Below are 20,754 nucleotides of genomic sequence, written 5' to 3'. Positions count from 1 at the left end.
AGTTCGTTCACTACGCTCACTCTCCTTTCAGTTGCAAATTAGCTGTTGTCATAAATGTAAAAGAAATAATATTGCTGCACCCTGTTGGTAATCCTTGTAGCTTTAATGCTATTGAACATCATAGAACAGAACCAACTTGTTTAATTGAAACAGCTGTTAAGATTCAATAATTCCATTTCTGATAAGGTTAACATGGGAAAATTCAGAGCCACTGGGGCGGAGCCCGAAAGGATTTTTTTAAAAAAAATGTGCCTATATGTTAATTGGGAATGTGAGCTATTATCATGCCAAATTTCAGCCCAATCCGACCAGTATTTTTCGCGTTCACTTGTCATAAACATACATCCAAACTTTCTCATTTATAATATTAGTAGGATTTGTACAGATTTAGTAGTAAACTATCGTACGTAACTCGTCCAAAATGTGTGTACCGGACTCGTATGGTAGTCCCACTTAGTTTCAGGACTAGTAACATTATATACTATTCTTTATTTGACTTGATGAAACAAGATCCTTACCATGTTAGATTTGTAGCGAATTTTAAATGTAAAAGAATGAAATTAGTTGAATGGAATAAAAGGCTTTCCTTAAAAATATAACTAATGTACGAGTAAATGGTACACCATTGCATAGTCAAGGAAAGAAAAAAGTTAAACATCAAATAAATAAAAGATACTATTTCTTTGATAGCTTTTAACATTATCAACATACATCTCTCATACAAACACCATTCCACAAATATTTACAGTAAACAGCACAAATACTAATTACTCGAAGTTGTTAAAAGCATTTAAAAAAAAATCAGTCATAAGAATTTAAAAAAATTTACATCCAGTTTGTTTAGCTAACAAAAAGTTTTAACAAGGTTGGGTTCTTTTCTTAGAAACTAAAATATTCAACTACGAAATCATAGTAGGGCAAGCCAAATGTAACAATTTCTCATCTTAATGTGAGATCTGTAAACTAGTGGAGTTCTAATGCAAATAATTGACAAACTAAAATTACTGGATATCATTAAAAACTGTGTCTGTTGGTCAGGTAGTTTAGTCATCATCATCAAACGTTGTTTTGACTCCTTTTGCCTGAGGTTCACCCGAACTATCATGTCTTCTTCCTCTGCCCCAACCACCTCGGCCTGTTAAACAAAAACAGCTTGGATAAAAACCTTGGCAATGCGATACATCGATATACAGTTCTGATCAGTATAGTATAACTGTTTCGTTAGAACAAATTTCGTTCGATACAAACTGCAATACACATAGTTATAGGCGACTGACGCCTATTGGATCTGATGATGATTGGAGTGTCCAATCAAAATCGATCACCATTTACCATCTTTTTTGTATATTTACCGTCTTGTGAGTAACAGTATAAGCGTGAATATATGTTTTAAGTGTTATAAGACGTTTCCTTTATTCACTTCCAGTTAAAAGCTGTAAACAAATGTTAATCCTGTTCTAAAAATAGGAGGTAAATGTAATTTAAATTTGAATGTATACGCAAAATTTGGCCGCCATTTTAAAATTTTCAATTGGACCAAGGTAAAATGTTTTCTAACATGGGTCTCAAGTATCATTAAGATTGGTTGAAACAATCCAAAGATAAAAATGTGTATGCAATAGATACAAAATGGCAGATATCAGGTTAACAAAGCAATAATAAGAAAAGTTTTTTCTTGATTTTTCAAATTTTGACCCAAGGAATCGCTACATGTCCACACAATTTTAAATACCCTGTATATAAAGATATGAATGTAAAGTTTATGCAAAATATAACCCATGTTTTCGTAATTGTTCCCCCACCCCCTGATTTTTTATAGTAAACCATTGCCACTGATTGGTCTAAAGTGAATATTTCCAACCTACCCCTGCCTCTACCTCCCCCACGTCGTCCTCTGCCTGGCTTGTTATGTTTAGATCGACGGTCCAGGATGGATTTGCGGGCAGACTCTAAGAACTTCTCTTCCTCCTCCCCTTCCAGAGGTTTTAACGTCACTTCCTGTCCATCCTTGAGCTTCAAAATGCCATCCTCACACTCCTTCATAACCTACAGGATAAATTACATCTTATTAACTTTATAGCCATGTGACTGCTACCCTAACTTTTTGCAGGATAACAGATAAAACAAAATTAGAAAACATAACAATACCAAACATTTCCAAGATTATTGATCCAGAGTTTAGAACCTGGAAAAATCATATAAATATTTAAAATCCACACAATACAGTTTGGAGTTTGGAGTGAGCTTAATCCCTACAAATCCCAGAAATATTTGTAGATAATTTGCACCAATGTAGGCCTAGAAATAAACTTTACAAAATTAAATACGGTAGGCCTATCGAGAAAATTGTGTAAATGGTATTTCTTAATCAGTGTGTGTTCAAATATGACAAGACACATAAAGTCACTACTATATGTTAAAAAATCATTTAATAATAAATAAGTAGATTATTTACTATTAACGTAACAACCTCCACGAGCTCATCGAGGTGGCCCCACAGAACTCATGGAAAATATGACAAATTCTACCTGGTTTTCCAGACACCAATAGTGTACCTTTTATTGTCTATTGTTTAAGTATCACAGTTCTTTGTTCATAACAACAACAATGTAATTAGTTTTAAGTATAAAAATTGATAAAACCTCAGATTTAATGTCAATTTCTAAATCCCTAGTAACTTATGTAAAACCTGCTAAAATGGGGGTTTTCATGTGCTAACAGTGTTTCATGTGCGATTATGAAAGCAGATACAGAACATTGCTCAGTGATTAAACCCTTCTTAATTCATCTTAGATCAATATGATTAAACCCTTCTTAATTCGTCTTAGATCAATAATACAAAGAAATGGCATTTAAAAGTTTTCCCTGTACAATTTCAAAACTCGCCCATAATACCCGGTCTAAGGCTACCCTGATTATCTTATTTTGTTCAAGCAACCTACCTTCTCAGCACTGCCCTCCTCAAACAGTCTTATCCACCCCTCAGAATCGCCTTTGTTGTAGTCTATAAACGCCACAGATATGCCTAATCCCTCAAGTTGTTCTTTCACTGTCTCCCGAACCAGCCCCTCTGGGATCTTGGTCATATGCAGAGTCGCGTTCTTGGGAAGTCCCTTCTCATCTGCCTTATCCTGAATAGTAAATGACAGAGAATAATGGAATATTACACAATAATGACACTGATTGTTCAGAAACACAAAAGTATTAGGGTGATTAAAGAATAATTCTCAAAACTATTGGCATTCAAGATATCGGTATTATTAGAATTACACAGCATCTTAGCCTCTAGAATCCAAAAAGATCTAAACAATAATAGTTTATCTTGTTTCAAAGTAGTTCAATATTTGGTACAAAGTCAAAACAAAAGTAACATACATTTTGATAATATTACTTTAAATAAATCAGAGACCTTAACTATAGGCTAAATCTTAAAAATATATATCTCTTACCTCCATTTCGGATTCTGGCCTCTTTCGCTTCAACATCTTTTGTTCTTTCTGTTCAAGTCGTTCTTTTCGTTTCTGTTCGATGTACTCTTCTCTATAAAGTAACATATTTCTTAAATATCTCAATTTTTTTATCTATGAAATAAAAAAATAAGGAATATTTTGTCCATAAACCAATTTTTTAGAGAAAAATAATGATATTTAATTGTTGACATTGCTAACAATAAACTTCAATACAGACATACCAAGTTATTTTAAGAAAACTTTGAAAATAAATTCAGGCAAACGGAATGGACCAACTTACCTAATAAATGAGTTCCACCTGACAGACAACCCTACAGTTATGCCCCTACAAGATACTTTAACTATTTTCTTAGGTAAGTTAGTTATGTATACCCACCTCTGACTAACTGTTCTAGCTTAGGTGAGGATAAAATCATTATATTGTAATCCTATACTGTAATACGAGCAAAGACTGTGTCTGTCTGTCTGTAACATATGTCTCAAAATATAGTGGAAGGATTTTGATTAAATTTTGGAATTAGGGACTTGTACCCTTAAAAACGTGACAGCCACTAAAGAAAATGTGTATTCGTTACACAACACATTTGAAAATTAAAAAATGTAACATTGGTCTTATGGGTTGCCTTTGCCTAGTAACTATGTTGGTTGAACAAAATAACAAGTAAAAAGGTAAATAAAAGACTTGTAACAACTTGTGTTTATAACAAGCCATCCACAGAAGACTAGCAAATTATTATACAATACAGTACAAAGTGATAAACGTCAGTTGTTGTAACTATTGAGCAAATATTATACCACTGAAGATAATTTGATATAAGGGAAAATAGAGCAAGTTTTCTTGATGAGTGTTTCGTGTTGGTGACGTTTGAGTGCAATGGTGTCAACTCAATGTTTCACTCTTATTTAAGGGTGGATTTTACAATTTGTATACTGACTTTTTTATAGTTTACATAATTTGGACAGCTGTATTCAGTTGAGTTGAAGTAGTTAACTAGCAGAAAATCCCGGCTTTGCCTGGGTAAAATTATACAATGTGCAATAAGTGGTTATAGAATTAATGTTTTTTTTACTTTTTGCATGGATGTACACTTATTGTGATACTATTAAATCTAGAATTTTTCTTTTCCTACAGTCACCTGACAAAGTGGGCTTCCTTGCACTGATTATAGTACATTCTGCTGATTGCCGCATTTACTTACTTTTGCCGCATACTTTTTTTGCCACAGACCAAACAAAAACAAAAAGTGTGCTTTTATTATGCACTATTCTTTGTAGCACATCTATATCTATACTTATTTAATACGCAGGCAGGTTTTTTGTGACAATTACTCCTCCGAAACTACTGAACCGATTGACATGTTTTTGGTGTCATTGGAAAGAGCGTAATGTGAAGTTGTGTAGGAAACTTTCTTTTTAGGTAAATAATTAGAGTGAGTGCCTGGGGCCCTTTAAAGCTTTGTATTTCTCCATAAGATTAACATGGGAAACAAGCATTGTTATGAAACTCCAGCTATAGTCAGAAATAAAAAGTGAGAAGAAGAACATATGTTATTTGTAAACAGTCGATAAGTTTGCTAATTTAACAGATTGCTACAAACATTTACTGACTTGGTTGAAATTAAATATTTTCTATTTGAATTTGGGTTGGCGTAAATATTACAATGGACAAAAGCGAGAGAGCCTGGATAATTCGATATACTAAAAAGAAAACTCAATAAACACTGTACTGCATTTCTTAGTAATCATTGATAGAGCCGATTAGCAAACTATGGAAACATAGGAAAGGCATAGAACACCACTAAAAAGAAGAAATAGAATTTTTTTTCGAATTTATAATCGTTGTTGTGGACAACCTAATGCGGCTATGAGTAAGGCTATTTGTAGAAAACACTAAAAAACAAGACCAGCTTTTGAAAAATGATAAGATATTTACAAGAAATGTTGATTATATCGATCTGTTATCTACATCTTGAGTATTGCCATAATCTTTTAGTCGAATCTTTAAGTCATCAGAAATTATAATTGTTATTCGTTTTAAAATAACGCCTGTAATACTTAGCAATTGCTAGAATTCGAGCAACAGGTACACTAGTGTTTCCTTAAATTGCAACTAAAATATTAACAGCAATCAAATTATCCAGCTGATCATAATGTAATCAAATATGTTCTTCATAAGGATAACATGGGAATTTTTAAAAGCCACTGGGGCAGAGCCCAAGGGACTTTTTCACAAATGTAAGGTCAGTTTACAAATTTACACACCTAGATGAACATTTTGGTAGGCCTACATAATATGTGGGGTTGAATATTAAAACAAAAAAGCCTTATTGTTCACAAAGTTTCATGTAGTGCACTAGATAGATAGATTGTATTACAATAGTTAACAATATACGCTTGAAGCAGACTCATCTGTCTTCAGCTAAATCATTATACAAGAGTATTTTAGAGAGTATGCTCATTCTGAAGTTTTCCCTTAGATTGCTTTTACAATAAAAATAAACTATACCGAGCTATGGCTCGGCCGCCCGGTACTGTTTTTAGTACACTTAAAGACTGCATAGACAGGCATTGTACTTACTGGAACATCTTGATAAGCACCTCATCACCATATTTGACATCCTCTCTAGCTAAAAAAGCTGAAGCGGCCTCCCGAGATGGAAACTTAACAAACACCGACCCCTTGAACTTCCATGTCTTGGTGGCTTTGTCTTGCCAGAATCTCAACTGTAAACAAGAAAAAACTATATTTTTAAATTGTGGAATGGCTAGAAAGAACGATAGAAACAAATCCAACATTGATGTCTACTAAATAGTTCAGATTCTACTCTAACAGTCAATGGGATTTTCGTGAGTGTAGGCCAGTTGAAACGAGGATACATAAGAGAAAAAGATAACCTGTTAGGAGACACTTAAAGTAGGCTATGGATATAGTGGCATATGTTGCTGGGACCAGTGCTCAATTTGAGGTGAAACAACAAAAATGATGTACTGTTCACATGAGCAATTTCAAAATAGCCAATATTATTTTGTTAATAACTGTAATTCCGACGTAGGCATGATAATTTGAAATACCAACACTCGCAACACACAAGAGACAGTAACATTTAGGTTTGCTACTACTGAAGTGATGTGCATATCGATATGTATCGTTTCTAATATCAATACATGGACCGGAAAATTTTCCTCCCAGCTTGGGCCATTCCATGTCAAGTCATCCAGGGGTTGTAACCCACTAGTCACAGATTTTCATGAAAATTTTTACACATAATTTAGACATTTAGATAGGATAAAATCCAAAATTTCAGTTCATTATGTCAAACGGTTTCAGAGATATGGCTATTTGAAGTTTTGAGCGAATTTAGTTTCCGAGGTCCAATTTGATGGTAAGGGAGCGTGCATGTATTCTCGTCTTTCTATGTAGAATGGACAATTTTTAAGCTAGAGGCCTCAAATTTGACTCATATATCCAAAATTTAATGCAGAATCATATAATACAATTGAAACGATAACTATTACCTACTATAACCCAAAAAAAATTCCTAAATACAAATAATTAGATTTTTCCGAAATCGGAACATTGAGTTACAAAAGGTTTCATAACAAAAATCTCTCTCCAGATAAACCTATAAAACTATATATCACTGGAAAGAGCATAAAATTATCTTTCAAATGGTATAATAACATGAGTGGGGTTTTGAGTATTAACATTGTTATCACACGTGAAAGTCAAAAATTAAATTTGATTAAGCTAAACATTTTATTTGATGCCGAATATGTATGATGAACTTAAATAATACAAAAGGTTCATCAATTTAATATATGTTTGTAAAAATGACTAGAAATCTAAAAATATGAAACAAAATATTAGGTCCTTAAGTTGTTATTTTTGCATGAATTAAGTTTTTACTTATAAAAAGCCGTAACTAAATCGTCCTATATCCTACATTACTTTTACCTAAATAAAGGCTTATTATAGCTTTACAAGCAATTACAATTACATTTTATGCAAAATTTATAAGTTTACGACTCAATAACAAATAAAAAATATGTATTTATTAATTTTTATAGATCAAACTTCAATATTAAATTATGTGTTAAAAAAATAAAAATAAAATTTTATGACATATTTAATACGGTACACAATCAGTGTTTGTAACCAGAGTTTATACCAGTGAATGTGACCAGTGTCTGTGTGTGTTGGTGTGTTGTGTTTAAAATTATCTTTCAAATGTTATAAAAATAAGAGTGGGGTTTGGAGTATTAACATTTTTATTACACGTCAAAGTCAAAAGAAAACAACTTGATTGAAACATAAAACACAACCAAATACAGCCTATTTTTGTAGTAATTTTTTTGTAATTTTTTTTTTAAACTCTTGGTCAATATCTTCGTCACTATCATGAAATGAAGAATTTTCTTCATTTTTTGAACCAGTGTTTACAACATTCAATAACTTTCTACAATTGCTGCACAAAAGCTTTCCTGGCACTGAAGTTATGTCTTTAAGTAGTTTAACTTCTTTTGCCTTCTCTAAAGAAATTACTCTTAAATCTTTGTCAAGGATACCACACGTTTTTTAAATGGGTCACAGCATGATTTTTTTTATATTTTAAAAAGTAACAAAAATTATGAGAACAAATTGAATCGTTTTTATTATATTGATTATTTGTGTGCTACCTTAATGTTTCTAGTTCTTCATTTGAAAAATTTTCAAAAATAGGCCTAAAATGAACATTTTTTTTCTTGTGTTAGTAAAATTTTCACAAGGAGAGTCTGACAGTTTACATACTGTACAGATCAAATTAGTTCTCACTTGACTTGGTGCAGCAATACCCTCCATGATAAACATTTTTTAACGTTTAACCGGCAATGGGGTGAAGAAGCATATGGGACTGTTCACATATGCACGGCATGTGTTGTGGTCAGTTAAATCACTTGCCCGGCTGCCGTGTATAAGTCAAGGGATGCCGGGTACCCCCTCGGCGAAGGCCGGCTGCCGGTTTCAGGTAAACAAGCCGGCTGGAGTAGTGGGTGTAGCGGCCCAATGTGACTGTTCACATATAACCGGTCACCTGCCGTCTGTCAGGTGCACCAAGTAAACTTTTAGTTCAGTTGTTTATAGTTATTTTAAGAGTATTACTTTTGGTTAGGCCTATTTGTTCCCAAAGTTTTGGTCATGTCGGAAATAGACATTGAACTACTTGTTAATTTAGTTTAAGAGCAGAATTGAATTAAATTGAATTTTTACTCAATTTTATTTTTTTATTTTTATTTTATTACACAACATTGAATTAAATTTTACTCAAATTCAAATTGAATGAAATAAAAAAAAATAATCCAAATATAAATACAGTTTCAATAAAAGTAATTTTGAAGTATCATTGCAATTGCTCCATTTCTATCGCTACGACACACAAGTTTTACAAGCTGGAGTACAACTACCAGAGTGCCGGTGTCGGCGTAACGTGAAAGGTGCACCCATGCCAGTGCCGGTTAGAAGTCGGTTTAACGGCATGCCGGATAGATGTGAAACAAGCCTTTCATGTTTCATATCATCACAGGAGTGACAAACACACCAACACACACAGACACTGGTCACATTCACTGGTATAAACTCTGGTTACAAACATTGATTGTGTATTAAATATGTCATAAAATTTTATTTTTATTTTTTTAACATATAATTTAATATTGAAGTTTAACCTATAAAAATTAATAATGCATATTTTTTTATTTGTTATCGAGAGTGGTAAACTTATAAATTTTGCATAAAATGTAATTTTGTAATTGCTTGTAAAGCAATAATTAGCCTTTATTTGGGTAAAAGTAATGTAGGATATAGAACGATTTAGTTAGGGCTTTTTATAAGTAAAAATTTAATTCATACAAAAATAACAACTTAAGGACCCAATATTTTGTTTAATATTTTTAGATTTCTAGTCATTTGTACAAACACATATTAAGTTGATGAACCTTTTGTATTATATAAGTTCATCATACATATTCGGCATCAAATAAAATGTTTAGCTTAATCAAATTTAATTTTTGACTTTCACGTGTGATAACAATGTAAATACTCAAAACCCCACTCATGTTATTATACCATTTGAAAGATAATTTTATCCTCTTTCCAGTGATATATAGTTTTATAGGTTTATCTGGAGAGAGATTTTTGTTATGAAACCTTTTGTAACTCAATGTTCCGATTTCGGAAAAATCTAATTATTTGTATTTAGGAATTTTTTTTTGGGTGATAATAGGTAATAGTTATCATTTCACATGTGTAATATGATTCTGCATCAAGTTTTGGATATATAAGTAAAATTTGAAGCCCATATCTTCAAAATTGTCCTTTTTACATAGAAAGACGAGAATATATGCATTTCAGTTTAGCGCAAAAATAAGCCTCGGAAACTGAATTTGTGTGAAACTTAAAATGGCCGTATCTCTGAAGCCCTTGGTCAGAATAAGATAAAATTTTGGATTTCTTCTTATCTATATGTATATATCGTCTATGCAAAATTTTATTGAAATCAGAAAACCTTGGGTGACAAGTCTACTTTTGGCTGGATGATTTGGCGTGGAATGACCCAGCTTCCTCCCCTTAAATGTAGTAGTGGAAATTTGATGTTTTAATCTACAATCCTCAAAAACACTGATAATACCCCTGCCGCAGCAAACCTGCAGACTAAGTGAATTTTGATTTGCCTGATTAGATTCTCAATTAAATCTATTCAAATAACATTAGGTTTAACGAGTACCTAGGTTTGCTGCCTACAGGGGGGGTAATAAAGCGTTTTTTAGTAAAATATTAATAGGTTAGTATAAAATAAATAGATTAGCCAGGTTTGATCCAAATATATCCATAAACAAGCAAACTACAATAGTTTAGTAATTCTCCATAAGAATAGAATAGGTAACATTGGAATTTTTAATTTACAATTTTCTCCATAACCAATAATCATACAGAAACACTTCAATATGGCCTACTAAATTATTTGTTTTTTAAAGGTCCTCAAAATGGTCTAGAGAAATTTGGGAGATTTTAAGTTTTGAGGGTCAAAAACAAGAAAAACCAATTTTTACCCCATAAAACCCCGTCCCCACGGTCCGATCATGCTGGTTCGCGAACTCGTTCGAATAAACGTAGGTTTACACAACTGTACCAAATTTCATCGTAATCGGATCATTTTTGCTCGAGTTATCGTGCTAACGGACACAAATATATTATACATTGTAAACATATTTAATTTGTATTTTATTTAGTCTGAAATCAGCCATAAGGAAACGAATTAATATAAAAAGTGATAATAGAAAGATTAAATACACATTTTACTGTACTACGAACGGTTACAATTATTAGGAATTCGTAAATACAAATAAATAATGAACTATTACAGCTGTGCAGTAATAGATCTCAGGGTCTCGTACAATGACGTCATATTCATTTCCTGGGCTGCCTGAAGATTGTCAACATTGTACTGGTTCACTTAAACAAACACTCAGTGCTCTCTCTCTCTCCTTTTTTTGCGAGGTTATGATGCGCAAAAGATTACTGCTCAACGTAATCTCGGGGTCTCGTATCGCAGGTCTCGTAATCATAGCGGACGAACCTATTGATCTCGTAAAGCACCATTGGAATAATGCAGAAAAATATACAAGCGAATGTGTCAAATGAGCATATACCTAATTTCCTCCTTGAGTTAGCCAATTCTGAAACAGATAAGTAAGTGGGTTCTGCACCAAATTAGGAGATGGGACATACATTTTATTTTAAGTGTTTTGTTTTGTCTGTCTATACATGGCTTAGGCATTTTTATTTTTTAGAGTTTTTAAAATGTTACGGTCCAAACCCTGGCCTTGTTTCTATCTAACATCAACCTTTCATTAGATAGCACAGCTTCATACATAGCTTAAGCCAAGTATGAATGGAGATGAGTGTATGATGATTGGCGCGATCTTGTAAGTGTTGTTAATGACTAAGACAGACTTTTTTCCTTAGACACGGCTGTTAATTGATAGCCCATACAGCCAATGGAAGAGCGGAAGAGTCAAAGCTTCTTGCAGGCTATTGAATCCAGCATCTCAAACTTAAATTAAATGAAAATTGGAAGACCATTGTATCTGATTCCATGTCACCAGGAGCCCCATTAAGAACTCACCACAACGTCATCAGTGGGTCCAAACTCCTCAAAGTAGTCGAGTGCGTTGTCAATGGTAAAACCCTCCTCTGGGAACCCCTTCACATAGACTGTTCGTTTCAATATCTCTTTGCGTCTAGCTTCACTTTCTTCTGGCAATGGCTTGTCAGGGTTTCGTCTCACCTCCGTCTTGTCCTCACTGATCTGAAAAAATATTGTTACAAACATAATATTGCATTCTACATTTCTTGGGAACGAGGGGAATAAATTAATGAATTCATGTTTGAAAATGAAAAAGAATGAAGTTTTAAATTTTTTGTAAAGGTAGCTTACAAATCTGGTTAACATAAGCCTATTCCTATTCTAATATTCCTTTTGGGCTACGCTCCATGGGCTTCCAAAGTTTCAATTTTTACATTTAGGAAGAATGTAAATAATCAAATATTAATTGAAGTCGGCTGTAAATACTTTAATTTTACAGTTTAAAGAGCAGAGGTTAAGAGCTCAGAGAGTTATAACTGTATTAGCGTTTTCATACAATTTAGTACAAACTAAATTTCAATTATACCACGGTTTTTTATGTCAAGAGGTAGCTACTAATTATATTTTCTTTTCTTATATTATATAATTTACTTAGGATACTAAAACTACTTGGAGTCTACACTTTTCATACTTTTATAAAATCAAAAGCCTTTTTTGAGTATTTATTTCATGCGTGTTTACGATTGAGGCAAATTACTTTCATTTCACATAACTTACACCACATTCAGCTTTTTTTGAACATTTAGAGAAAAAAAAGTTGTTGTGTTTTACTACAAAACTGCTTAAATAATTAAACTATGGCAAAAATCACAAAACCTCGCTGTATGTAACTAACTTTTGCTTCTAAAATCAATTAAATATTTGCAACTATGTTTCTTCACTCAATGGTTAGCGTGTACGTAATTAATGTTAATACAATTAATTATGAAACGAGTAAAAATATATATATATTAATGTATATTATATGTTGTTATAGTAGTTTACGCAACGATTGTGTAAAGATAGCGTTAACGATATGAGTAGAAAATTAAAGGAGCCTTGGCAAGTGCCTTAAAAATTTCTAAGTGTGTTGCAATAACAATTTGTGCAAGTTGCGTTCATTACTTTACCTACAGTGTTTTAATTACTAAAAAATCACTACTCATAGCTTCTAAGAGAGCTTACGTTTTCATTTATAACCCCTCATTGCCACTGACAGTGATGCAATGAAACATTGTATCAAACACTAATTGCACCACTCAACAATTAAATTGGCTTGAACAGTTGATCAGTTGAAGTTCGAATCATAACAATTTTACTTCTTCTCTCTCAATCCTTTAATCTCATTGGTCTGTTACCCGTGCTGTTATGAGTAAAACTATGCTGTTATGTGAAACTTTTAAATTCTAAGAACTGAACTGAAACGGCTACTTAAAAGAAACGGCCGTAGGTTAAATTCTTAAATACATTGATGAATTTTGGCCCAGATTAAAAATAATTAGTAGGGGTTGGCTTTCAAACATAAGGTAATACAAGTAATACAATTAAATAGAAACTCTTTTTGTTTTACTTAAGTACGCTATGTTGTGCGATTCTTTTTTACCTATTGACTTTATATGTAAGATTTTCAACTAAATAAGCTAAGTACCATTTGCACCAGCAACACAGCACCTCATATAATAATTTGTACTTAGGTCATTCAAGAAAGATATTTTTTTTTAAAAGAGGTCCAATTAAATTTTGTTTCTGAAAAAGGTAGATGTGTAGCTATTTTATATAACAGGTTTAAAGATTTTTTTATCTTCAGTGTCATCTCCTTTGTGAAGCACGGGTACAGCAGCTAGTTTGCTAATGAAAACAAGCAGCTGTTTAGTAAGTAATTCAATCATTTCGTCTATTACGAATGTGTTAGTGTACATTATACTATTGATATGTCAAGCTATTTACAATTAGGCACCAATTAACTACAATCAATTAATCAATCGATACATACTTTTGATACATGCAATTTTGTTTACAATCGCAATTTACAACTGAGTTGACATCAGCCTATTATTACTCCATTACTCTATTTTTTGGCTAAAAACGCTGTTTAATCACTAGAGAGTAAAAATGATACTTAAAACCCACAAAACTTACATTAAAACCAGCTGTTCTTGCTAAAATATGACGAAAATTTTTTAAATTGCATTAACAACCGTCACAAAATACAAGTTCTTCCGTAAGAAATTTTAAAATTAGCCACCATATACAAAAACAGCAGCCTTTAGCCTTTTTTAAAAAGTGGAGTTCATATTTTTAAATAGTTTAGGTTCTCTATTATATGTTTTATCTAGGCCTAAATGGAACCGTTTCTGAGAAACGAATTGTGACACAGTTGTTCGTGCCCTGAGTTAAATTTTGCTGTAGACTAGGCCTACATGAAATTGTTTAAAAACTATAAATTTGTTATTTGTTTGGCCAATTTTTGGTACAATATTAATCAGTTGTTTTATTTATCCAATTGAATTTAATTTTTTTTACTATTCCAAAAAAGCAATAAATAAAGTTTGTTCATAAATTAGGCATAAAGCTTGTTGACTAACAGTTAAAATAACTATATCATGGCTTCTGTTCAACACAATTGAATTATCTCATTACGATGCCACATCATCATAAACATAGACATAAATTAAGGCAAAAAAAAAAAAAAAAAAAAAAAAAACTAGGGACTCAATTTCTCAAATTTAAATATGATGATAGGTACCTGCACAAGTTCTGAACCAATCAGAGCTTCCACAATGACAGCTGGATCTTGGGTAAGAGATGCCAACCTTTTGAACTTGAGCATCGTCTCAAGAGCTACCCAACCATCCTTCTGCTTCACCTCTTCTCTCAGAAATTTGTCAGAGGGAAGATTGAAGTCACCAAAATAATACTGCAATAATTATTTCAACATTAAATTGATTCATCTGAAAATGTTTAGATGAGGTCACAAAAAACGTGGGCAGCATTATGTGCCCTGCGTGTAACACTGTCAACATCAGACAAAAAGTAAAAACAAATTTAAATGTGACATCGAGTCCTGATCTAAAACCATAGCCTATTGTGTTCAATTGAAAAATGTTCATCGCCTATTATTCACGTTTTGGAAAAAGGGGGAAACTCACAAAGAAAAGAATACTAGTTATCAGTTTAAAATCAACCCTTTATGAAAAAAGGTTAGATTTTCCAGCAAAGATCATCTTGTTTGGCTGGCCTGTTTTCCATTTATTTTTTGTTTTTTTTCTGTTTATCGGAAACGGAACAAAATGTTACAAGAACTTAACTTATTACACATGTAGCTAAATAACTGATTTTAACTAACGGTTCATCATCTTAGCAAATCCTGGCTTGAAGAGAAGTAAATACTCCGTTTGGCAACAAAGTAAGTTATAAAATATCAAACCTACCTCGATTTGTCTTTTGATTTTTTTAGCCCGCAGTTCTGGATTTAGTATAACTTCTGCTTTAACATCTGCAGCACTTTCCTTTGCAGGGGTTCCTTCCTTGTTGGTATCACTCCCGTTTTCATTGACCTCCTGAAATTCAAATTTCAAATATAGGTTATTATAAAAAAAAATGTATAAGTTTAGCCTAGTTAACTTTTAAAAAACCCACTAGGCCCTAACTTAAAAAGGAAGCTTAACTTTTTTTAAGACATAGGTATCAGTAAAAAATTAAATTGAAACAAATAATACCCAGGTTAGGCCCTAACGTAAAATAATTCAAACAATTTCCTGTATCACTTAATTTAATATCCAGTATTTACTTACCTCATTTACTTTTGTCTCTTCATTATTCTGACTGTCAGTGTTGGTAGAACCATTAACATTGGCCATCTTAAAATTAGGTTCTGCAACAACAAAAATTTCTAGAATCAATCAAGGCTAATATGAACAAAAAAATAAACTATCACACTATCTCAAAAAGGATAAATGACAAATACATAACAAATATTACTAGGTGAAATCCGTCGAAATCGGTGTTACTTGTTACTTCCAGTTGCTTGGCGATGAAAACAATCAGCTGTTGGCATTCTTCTTGTAAATATCATCCGTCCTACTTTGAGAATTCAAATGTTAAGTATATATAGATACGGCGATATCTTGAGCAATATTCATCAGCAGTGAAAAATAATGGTAAGTTACAGGCCTACATATATTTGGATTCAGGAGACAAAAAACAAAGTATAGCCCTTTTAAAGTAAGATGGACAGTAAAACGCCGACTATACGAATCCCAAATAACCGAATCGGTTCTAAGCTTAATATAAATGATTAAAACCAAGCGTGGAGACGCAGCTTTCAATTCGAGTGAGATTCGACTGAGTGCCGCGTGTAGAATACTGCTTCCATAACCATCTAAGAGGAGTTTGCCTATTAAGAAATGCATAAGAGATGACATATAAGTTAGAGCTGTGCTCACTCTGCTCAACAATATCAAGGCAACTAGGCTAGGGCTTTGTCCAATTTGTGTATTTGGTGCTTAGCAATGTACTAGGGCTTTAGACTTATTGATGCCACATGATTTAGATGAGTCAAGATGGATTGAAAACTTTTAACTTAGGCCTATATGAAATGTAAATGTAGTAGACTCCCTCTTATCCGGACACCTTTTAACCGGACTACACTCGGTAGAAGTGACATCTCTTTATCCAGATAATTTTTATCAGCACATCGGTTTAACCAGACTAGATCGGCAGGAAGTGGGCCGTACAGAAACGACTGTTCTCGTGGGAAAGTTTTGAGACCAGTGATTACGTGTCTAAATACAATGCTCTCCTAATTTTAAGTCAAATACTGTATAGAGTATGCATTTAAATGGTCCGTTTTAACGAGATTTTGGGGACGTCGGTTTAACCGGAAAAACCTTTATCCGGACTGGCCTCGGTCCCGAGGAGTCCGCATAAGAGGGAGTCTACTGTGTAGCATAGCCTGTAGCTGTAGGCCTGCTGGACGGCCAAACATATAAATCATTGAGTCCAATTAGCTTAGACCTAAGCTAATTCATTAAATCATTAATCATTAAACTAAAAATATTCACGTTTAGGTTAATGTTTCAAAGATGACACTTCCATCAAAATATCGAATGAGTCTCTTGACGAATCATTTCATTTCTATTTAAAGATATAAAAAAACTTCAATTGACGTAATTACAATTTGTTGTGTAAGTCGCCGAGTAAACTTAGACCGGTAGGCATAGGTTAGAGTACAGTAGCCTACCTACGTACGGGAAAATTCCTCGATTAAGGCCTACAGCACAGAAGATTTTACCTTATAAATGCTGTTAGGTTATGCAGAATTTCGTCTAGATCACATCTGTATTGGTTTTTTCTGTCGCTCTTAAAGGAAACTGTGTTTTTTTTACTTTTTTTGCAATAAGTTAGATTTCATGTTTACAATTGCCATGTTTGACAGATGGAACTGTTTACATTTGGAATATTTGACAGATAGAACTATACGAAGTGCATTCTAGTGGATAGGCTATGGATACAACCAACCAGAAAAGTCAAGGCTATTCCAATTATTAAATTACCTCCCCATTTTTAGCTCAACATATTTATCTCAACACTACATGACGGCAGTTATGACAAAACATCTGCCCGTGCCGCGTCGTGTGTGGAGCTAGTTTCCGAATTTATGTTAATCGTCTTCGTCTGTCAATATGTCTTGTGTTTTATTTATTTAAATGTTAGTGTTTTTGTGTGTTTATAAAACTCTACGATCTCACAAGAGTGACAATTTGAGCCTGATGATGAGGTTATAACCTTGAAACCGGTTGCTCAATACAACAAATTTAGGTTCACAGATGGAAACAGGTACGGTAATCTTATACCATTTTAATATTCAAGAAGTGATCCTGGACCAAAGAACATCAAGTTATGTATTTTTCTAAATTAAAAAAATTATAGGCCTATTATGCATAACATATCTTAACTTATTTATCTTTTACAAGAAATAACTTATTACTTACATATTACTAAAAAGCTTGTGTTAAAGTACCTCCCAGATAGGGGGGAATGACGACAAAACAATGGCTCAGTACCCTATGACTATGTTCATCTTGCCCATTGTCCTCATCAAGAACAAAGCAAAAGAGGTGACTGGGCTGCCAAATTCATATTTTGCGAATAATAAATGAAGATGAGGTAGAAAATAGTAAGTTATTCACAGCAATGTAGTGAAGTGTGATAAATGTGGTTAGGAATGTTTGTTCAATTACAAATTTAATTAATTATCTGGTACAAGCGTGTGAGCATCCATCTGAAGAGACAGAAGCCTACAAGGTATAATGGGATAGGCTAAACATACGTTCACACAAATTTTTTAGCATTGAATCTTATTTTACAGTTTTATTTAAGTTTACCATCATTTTTAAAGGAAATGAATATTTCCAGCTGATCAAATATAGGATAACATATTTTAGACATCTTTCAATCAAAAATAGCGTCACTTCAATTACTGCTAACATTCATTGGTGAAGTGAAGTGAAGCAAGTTGAGAAATGCTGGGAAGATTTAATAATAGCCTATCGTTGATTAAAATTATTGACTATAGAAACACTTCTTAAAGGTCCTGTCACACATGGCGAGTTTACTTGCTACTTTAGTCCCCACTCGTACTCATAGGCTTGAAACACAATTCCAGTCACTCAGTCACGCATGGCGAGTTGTAGCGGCTAGGTACTTCAGTCTGGTTGTGTAGAATAAATTACTGTGCTGAGGAAAATGTCATGCTTGGTATTTTAGATGGAGGCTTTAAGACGTCTATTGCAGATTTGCCTAAGTGATCTGTGCAAAAATCAAGAAGAAGAATAAACGCAAGTGGGTTCGGAAGTGGATAGCGAGACGAGAGGGTGCTCCATCAATACTTATGAAAGAATTAGCAAATGAAGGCCTCCAATCATATTTTAAAATAATGAGGATAGCTGTTCCAAAATTTGATGAGTTGTTGGATATGGTATCACCACTGATGAAGAAAAAAAAGATACATTTTGGAGGAAGGAAATTTCATGCAGGAAAAAACTAAAAATAGGCCTAGCTTAAAGATACATGGCAAGTGGGGACAGCGTTGATTTCAAGGCCGGATACTAGCGACTAAGTTACTCGCCCCAAAAGTTGAACATGTCCAACTTTCCTAAGTTAGCGAGTGAAATTTGATTTGCCGGTGAATGCCTGCTGCCGCTACTTACCATGTCACATACCTAGGCCTACAGCGATTAGTAGCCGCTACTCTAGTCGTGGCGAGTAAACTCACCATGTGTGACAGATTCTTAAGTGATTCATTACCGGTAGTCAATGTTTCCTTTAAAGAAAATTTTGTCTCACTACGGAGATATAAATGGGATACAGACCACTTAGGTAGCCTACACCTAACGTGGGCTAGTCATTTTTAGCATGTTAGGATAGGAGGTTGTTCTTTATGTTGATTCGGGGCTGTACTTGAAGTGTCTTGAAGTTAGGTTGGATTAGGAAGGTAAAGTTTAGGTTACAACGAATCGAGTTGTTAGTTCATGTTAACTTATATCCAGACTTTTTATGTCAAACTAAAACACTGGGTACCGGTAAGACCCTGTAAAATAGTAGCCTATTTTGATGTGTTTTCCTACTGTTTAATTATTAAGTTAGACTAAGTTAAAAAGCCTGCAGATGACATAAACTAAGAACACTGTTCTTTAACACGTTGACTGCGCGTGCCAACTTTAGTCGGCGTCGCCAGCGCTCCCAGGTGGCGCGCGCCGACAAAAGTCGGCACCAGACCAACAGAAATATATTGAGTCAGTGTAAGCTTAGCCTTAGACGGAGACGTTATAATCGTTGCCAGCCTGCCAGCTTAGAAAGCGAGCTTTACTTTGGTGTAGGTTGGTACTAAAATTTCCCGTAAAATCCTGTCTGGCAATGCTTTTGTTCCAGTTTCAGGGATTTTTTCTCTTCAACCCACATTACAAAGACACTGGATACGGATCCGTGCAGTGCTGCTACCTTTGGGTGTTTCAGTGAACTACATCCACTCTTGGGGTAACGCAGCACAGTCACCACTGCTCTTTTGTGATTCGTCAGACTGAAATATTTGAATGCCAATTGCGTTCGCTGATTCGGTTGCGAGCCGGGGCTTCGCCCGCCACTGGGGAGCGCCTGTAAAGTCGGCACGCGCAGTCAACATGTTAACTTTACCGGTACCTTACCTAATCTAACCTACCTTCAAAGGACTTAATGCAGGCACGAATTAACATAAAGAAAGACCTTCCGTCCTAACATGCCTTTTCTGGCATCAAAGGGAATTTGCTGATTGTTATAGGCCTAAGTTTGGTTTTGCTAGGCCTAGGCTATGTTAGGTTAGGTTACATTAGGTTTGAACAAATTAGTACGATTTTTTTTAGTGCAATAGGCCTACACGTTTTTCCCCTTAAAAGAATTTTCCTCAGATTGTGTTTTCCCCCACCCAAAACCCCCGATTTCATAAGGCATATTAGGCCCTAAGTCCACCGGTCTCCTAGATGATAAGGGGTTAGGGTGGGTAGAATAAGATTTCCGATTTATTTAGGTTGCACTATGCATTTTTTACCTTATTTTAATCGAAATTACTTTAAAATCTCATGTGGCTGTAATCTAGAAATTTACCCCTAGGACTACTGTAGGCCTACACGAAATGTTATAGGCATGGCCTAGGCCTGTTCATAAATTCAACCACATTCCTAAGATTACCCTAACTTCTATTAAATTACTTGCTTCAAGCTATCTTTCCAGCTTAATGTTATAGTAACTTTACCTATTTTTTAAAACAGATTAAAATTCCACCACACACGTGTAGGCTATACACTTATACAAAAAATAACAGTCGAAACGAAACAACACGCCGATCCACACCAACTCCGAGCAAAAACTAGAACGAAACGAACGAGAACGACAACGACAATGAGAATGAGTTGAGGAGATTGAGAATGAACAATGAACGAACGAACGGTGGGGCACACGGAAGATTTCTCAGGTGCCGTTTGACGTCACTAACTGCTGCGTCTGAAGAAACAGACAATTTTATAATTGTTCTATTATTTAATTAAACTGTCATAACCTAACCAAACGTGCTGATGATGGAAAAATCG

General features: G+C 33.9%; 1 protein-coding gene across 1 annotated transcript; it reads right to left on the bottom strand.

Moving 5' to 3' along the window:
• Window positions 1–865: 865 nt before the first annotated feature.
• LOC128999391 (la protein homolog) lies at window positions 866–20,529 on the bottom strand. Its single transcript, XM_054425875.1, has 10 exons — window positions 20,421–20,529; window positions 15,427–15,506; window positions 15,064–15,192; window positions 14,379–14,549; window positions 11,633–11,815; window positions 6,049–6,194; window positions 3,450–3,540; window positions 2,943–3,131; window positions 1,866–2,046; window positions 866–1,135 (listed from the first exon to the last, which is right to left on the bottom strand). The coding sequence occupies exons 2-10, from the start codon at window positions 15,490–15,492 to the stop codon at window positions 1,044–1,046; spliced, it is 1,248 nt and encodes a 415-aa protein (XP_054281850.1). The 5' UTR covers window positions 15,493–15,506; window positions 20,421–20,529; the 3' UTR covers window positions 866–1,043.
• Window positions 20,530–20,754: the final 225 nt, after the last annotated feature.

This window comes from Macrosteles quadrilineatus, unplaced genomic scaffold (assembly GCF_028750875.1).
Source record: "Macrosteles quadrilineatus isolate MER2022 unplaced genomic scaffold, UCM_ALF_1.0 Scaffold_8__2_contigs__length_117827958, whole genome shotgun sequence".
NCBI lineage: Eukaryota > Metazoa > Arthropoda > Insecta > Hemiptera > Cicadellidae > Macrosteles > Macrosteles quadrilineatus.
The sequence above is the reverse complement of the archived record's forward strand: the minus strand, read 5'-3'. Positions and strand labels throughout refer to the sequence as shown.

Excerpts from the sequence above, each read along its gene's own strand:
- LOC128999391 (XM_054425875.1), bottom strand. The coding sequence starts at position 15,492 with ATGGCCAATGTTAATGGTTCTACCAACACTGACAGTCAGAATAATGAA. Across the intron at positions 11,816-14,378 it reads TTGGTTCAGAACTTGTGCAG|ATCAGTGAGGACAAGACGGA; the intron begins GTACCTATCATC and ends ATATTTTTTCAG. Across the intron at positions 3,132-3,449 it reads GGCCAGAATCCGAAATGGAG|GATAAGGCAGATGAGAAGGG; the intron begins GTAAGAGATATA and ends TTTACTATTCAG.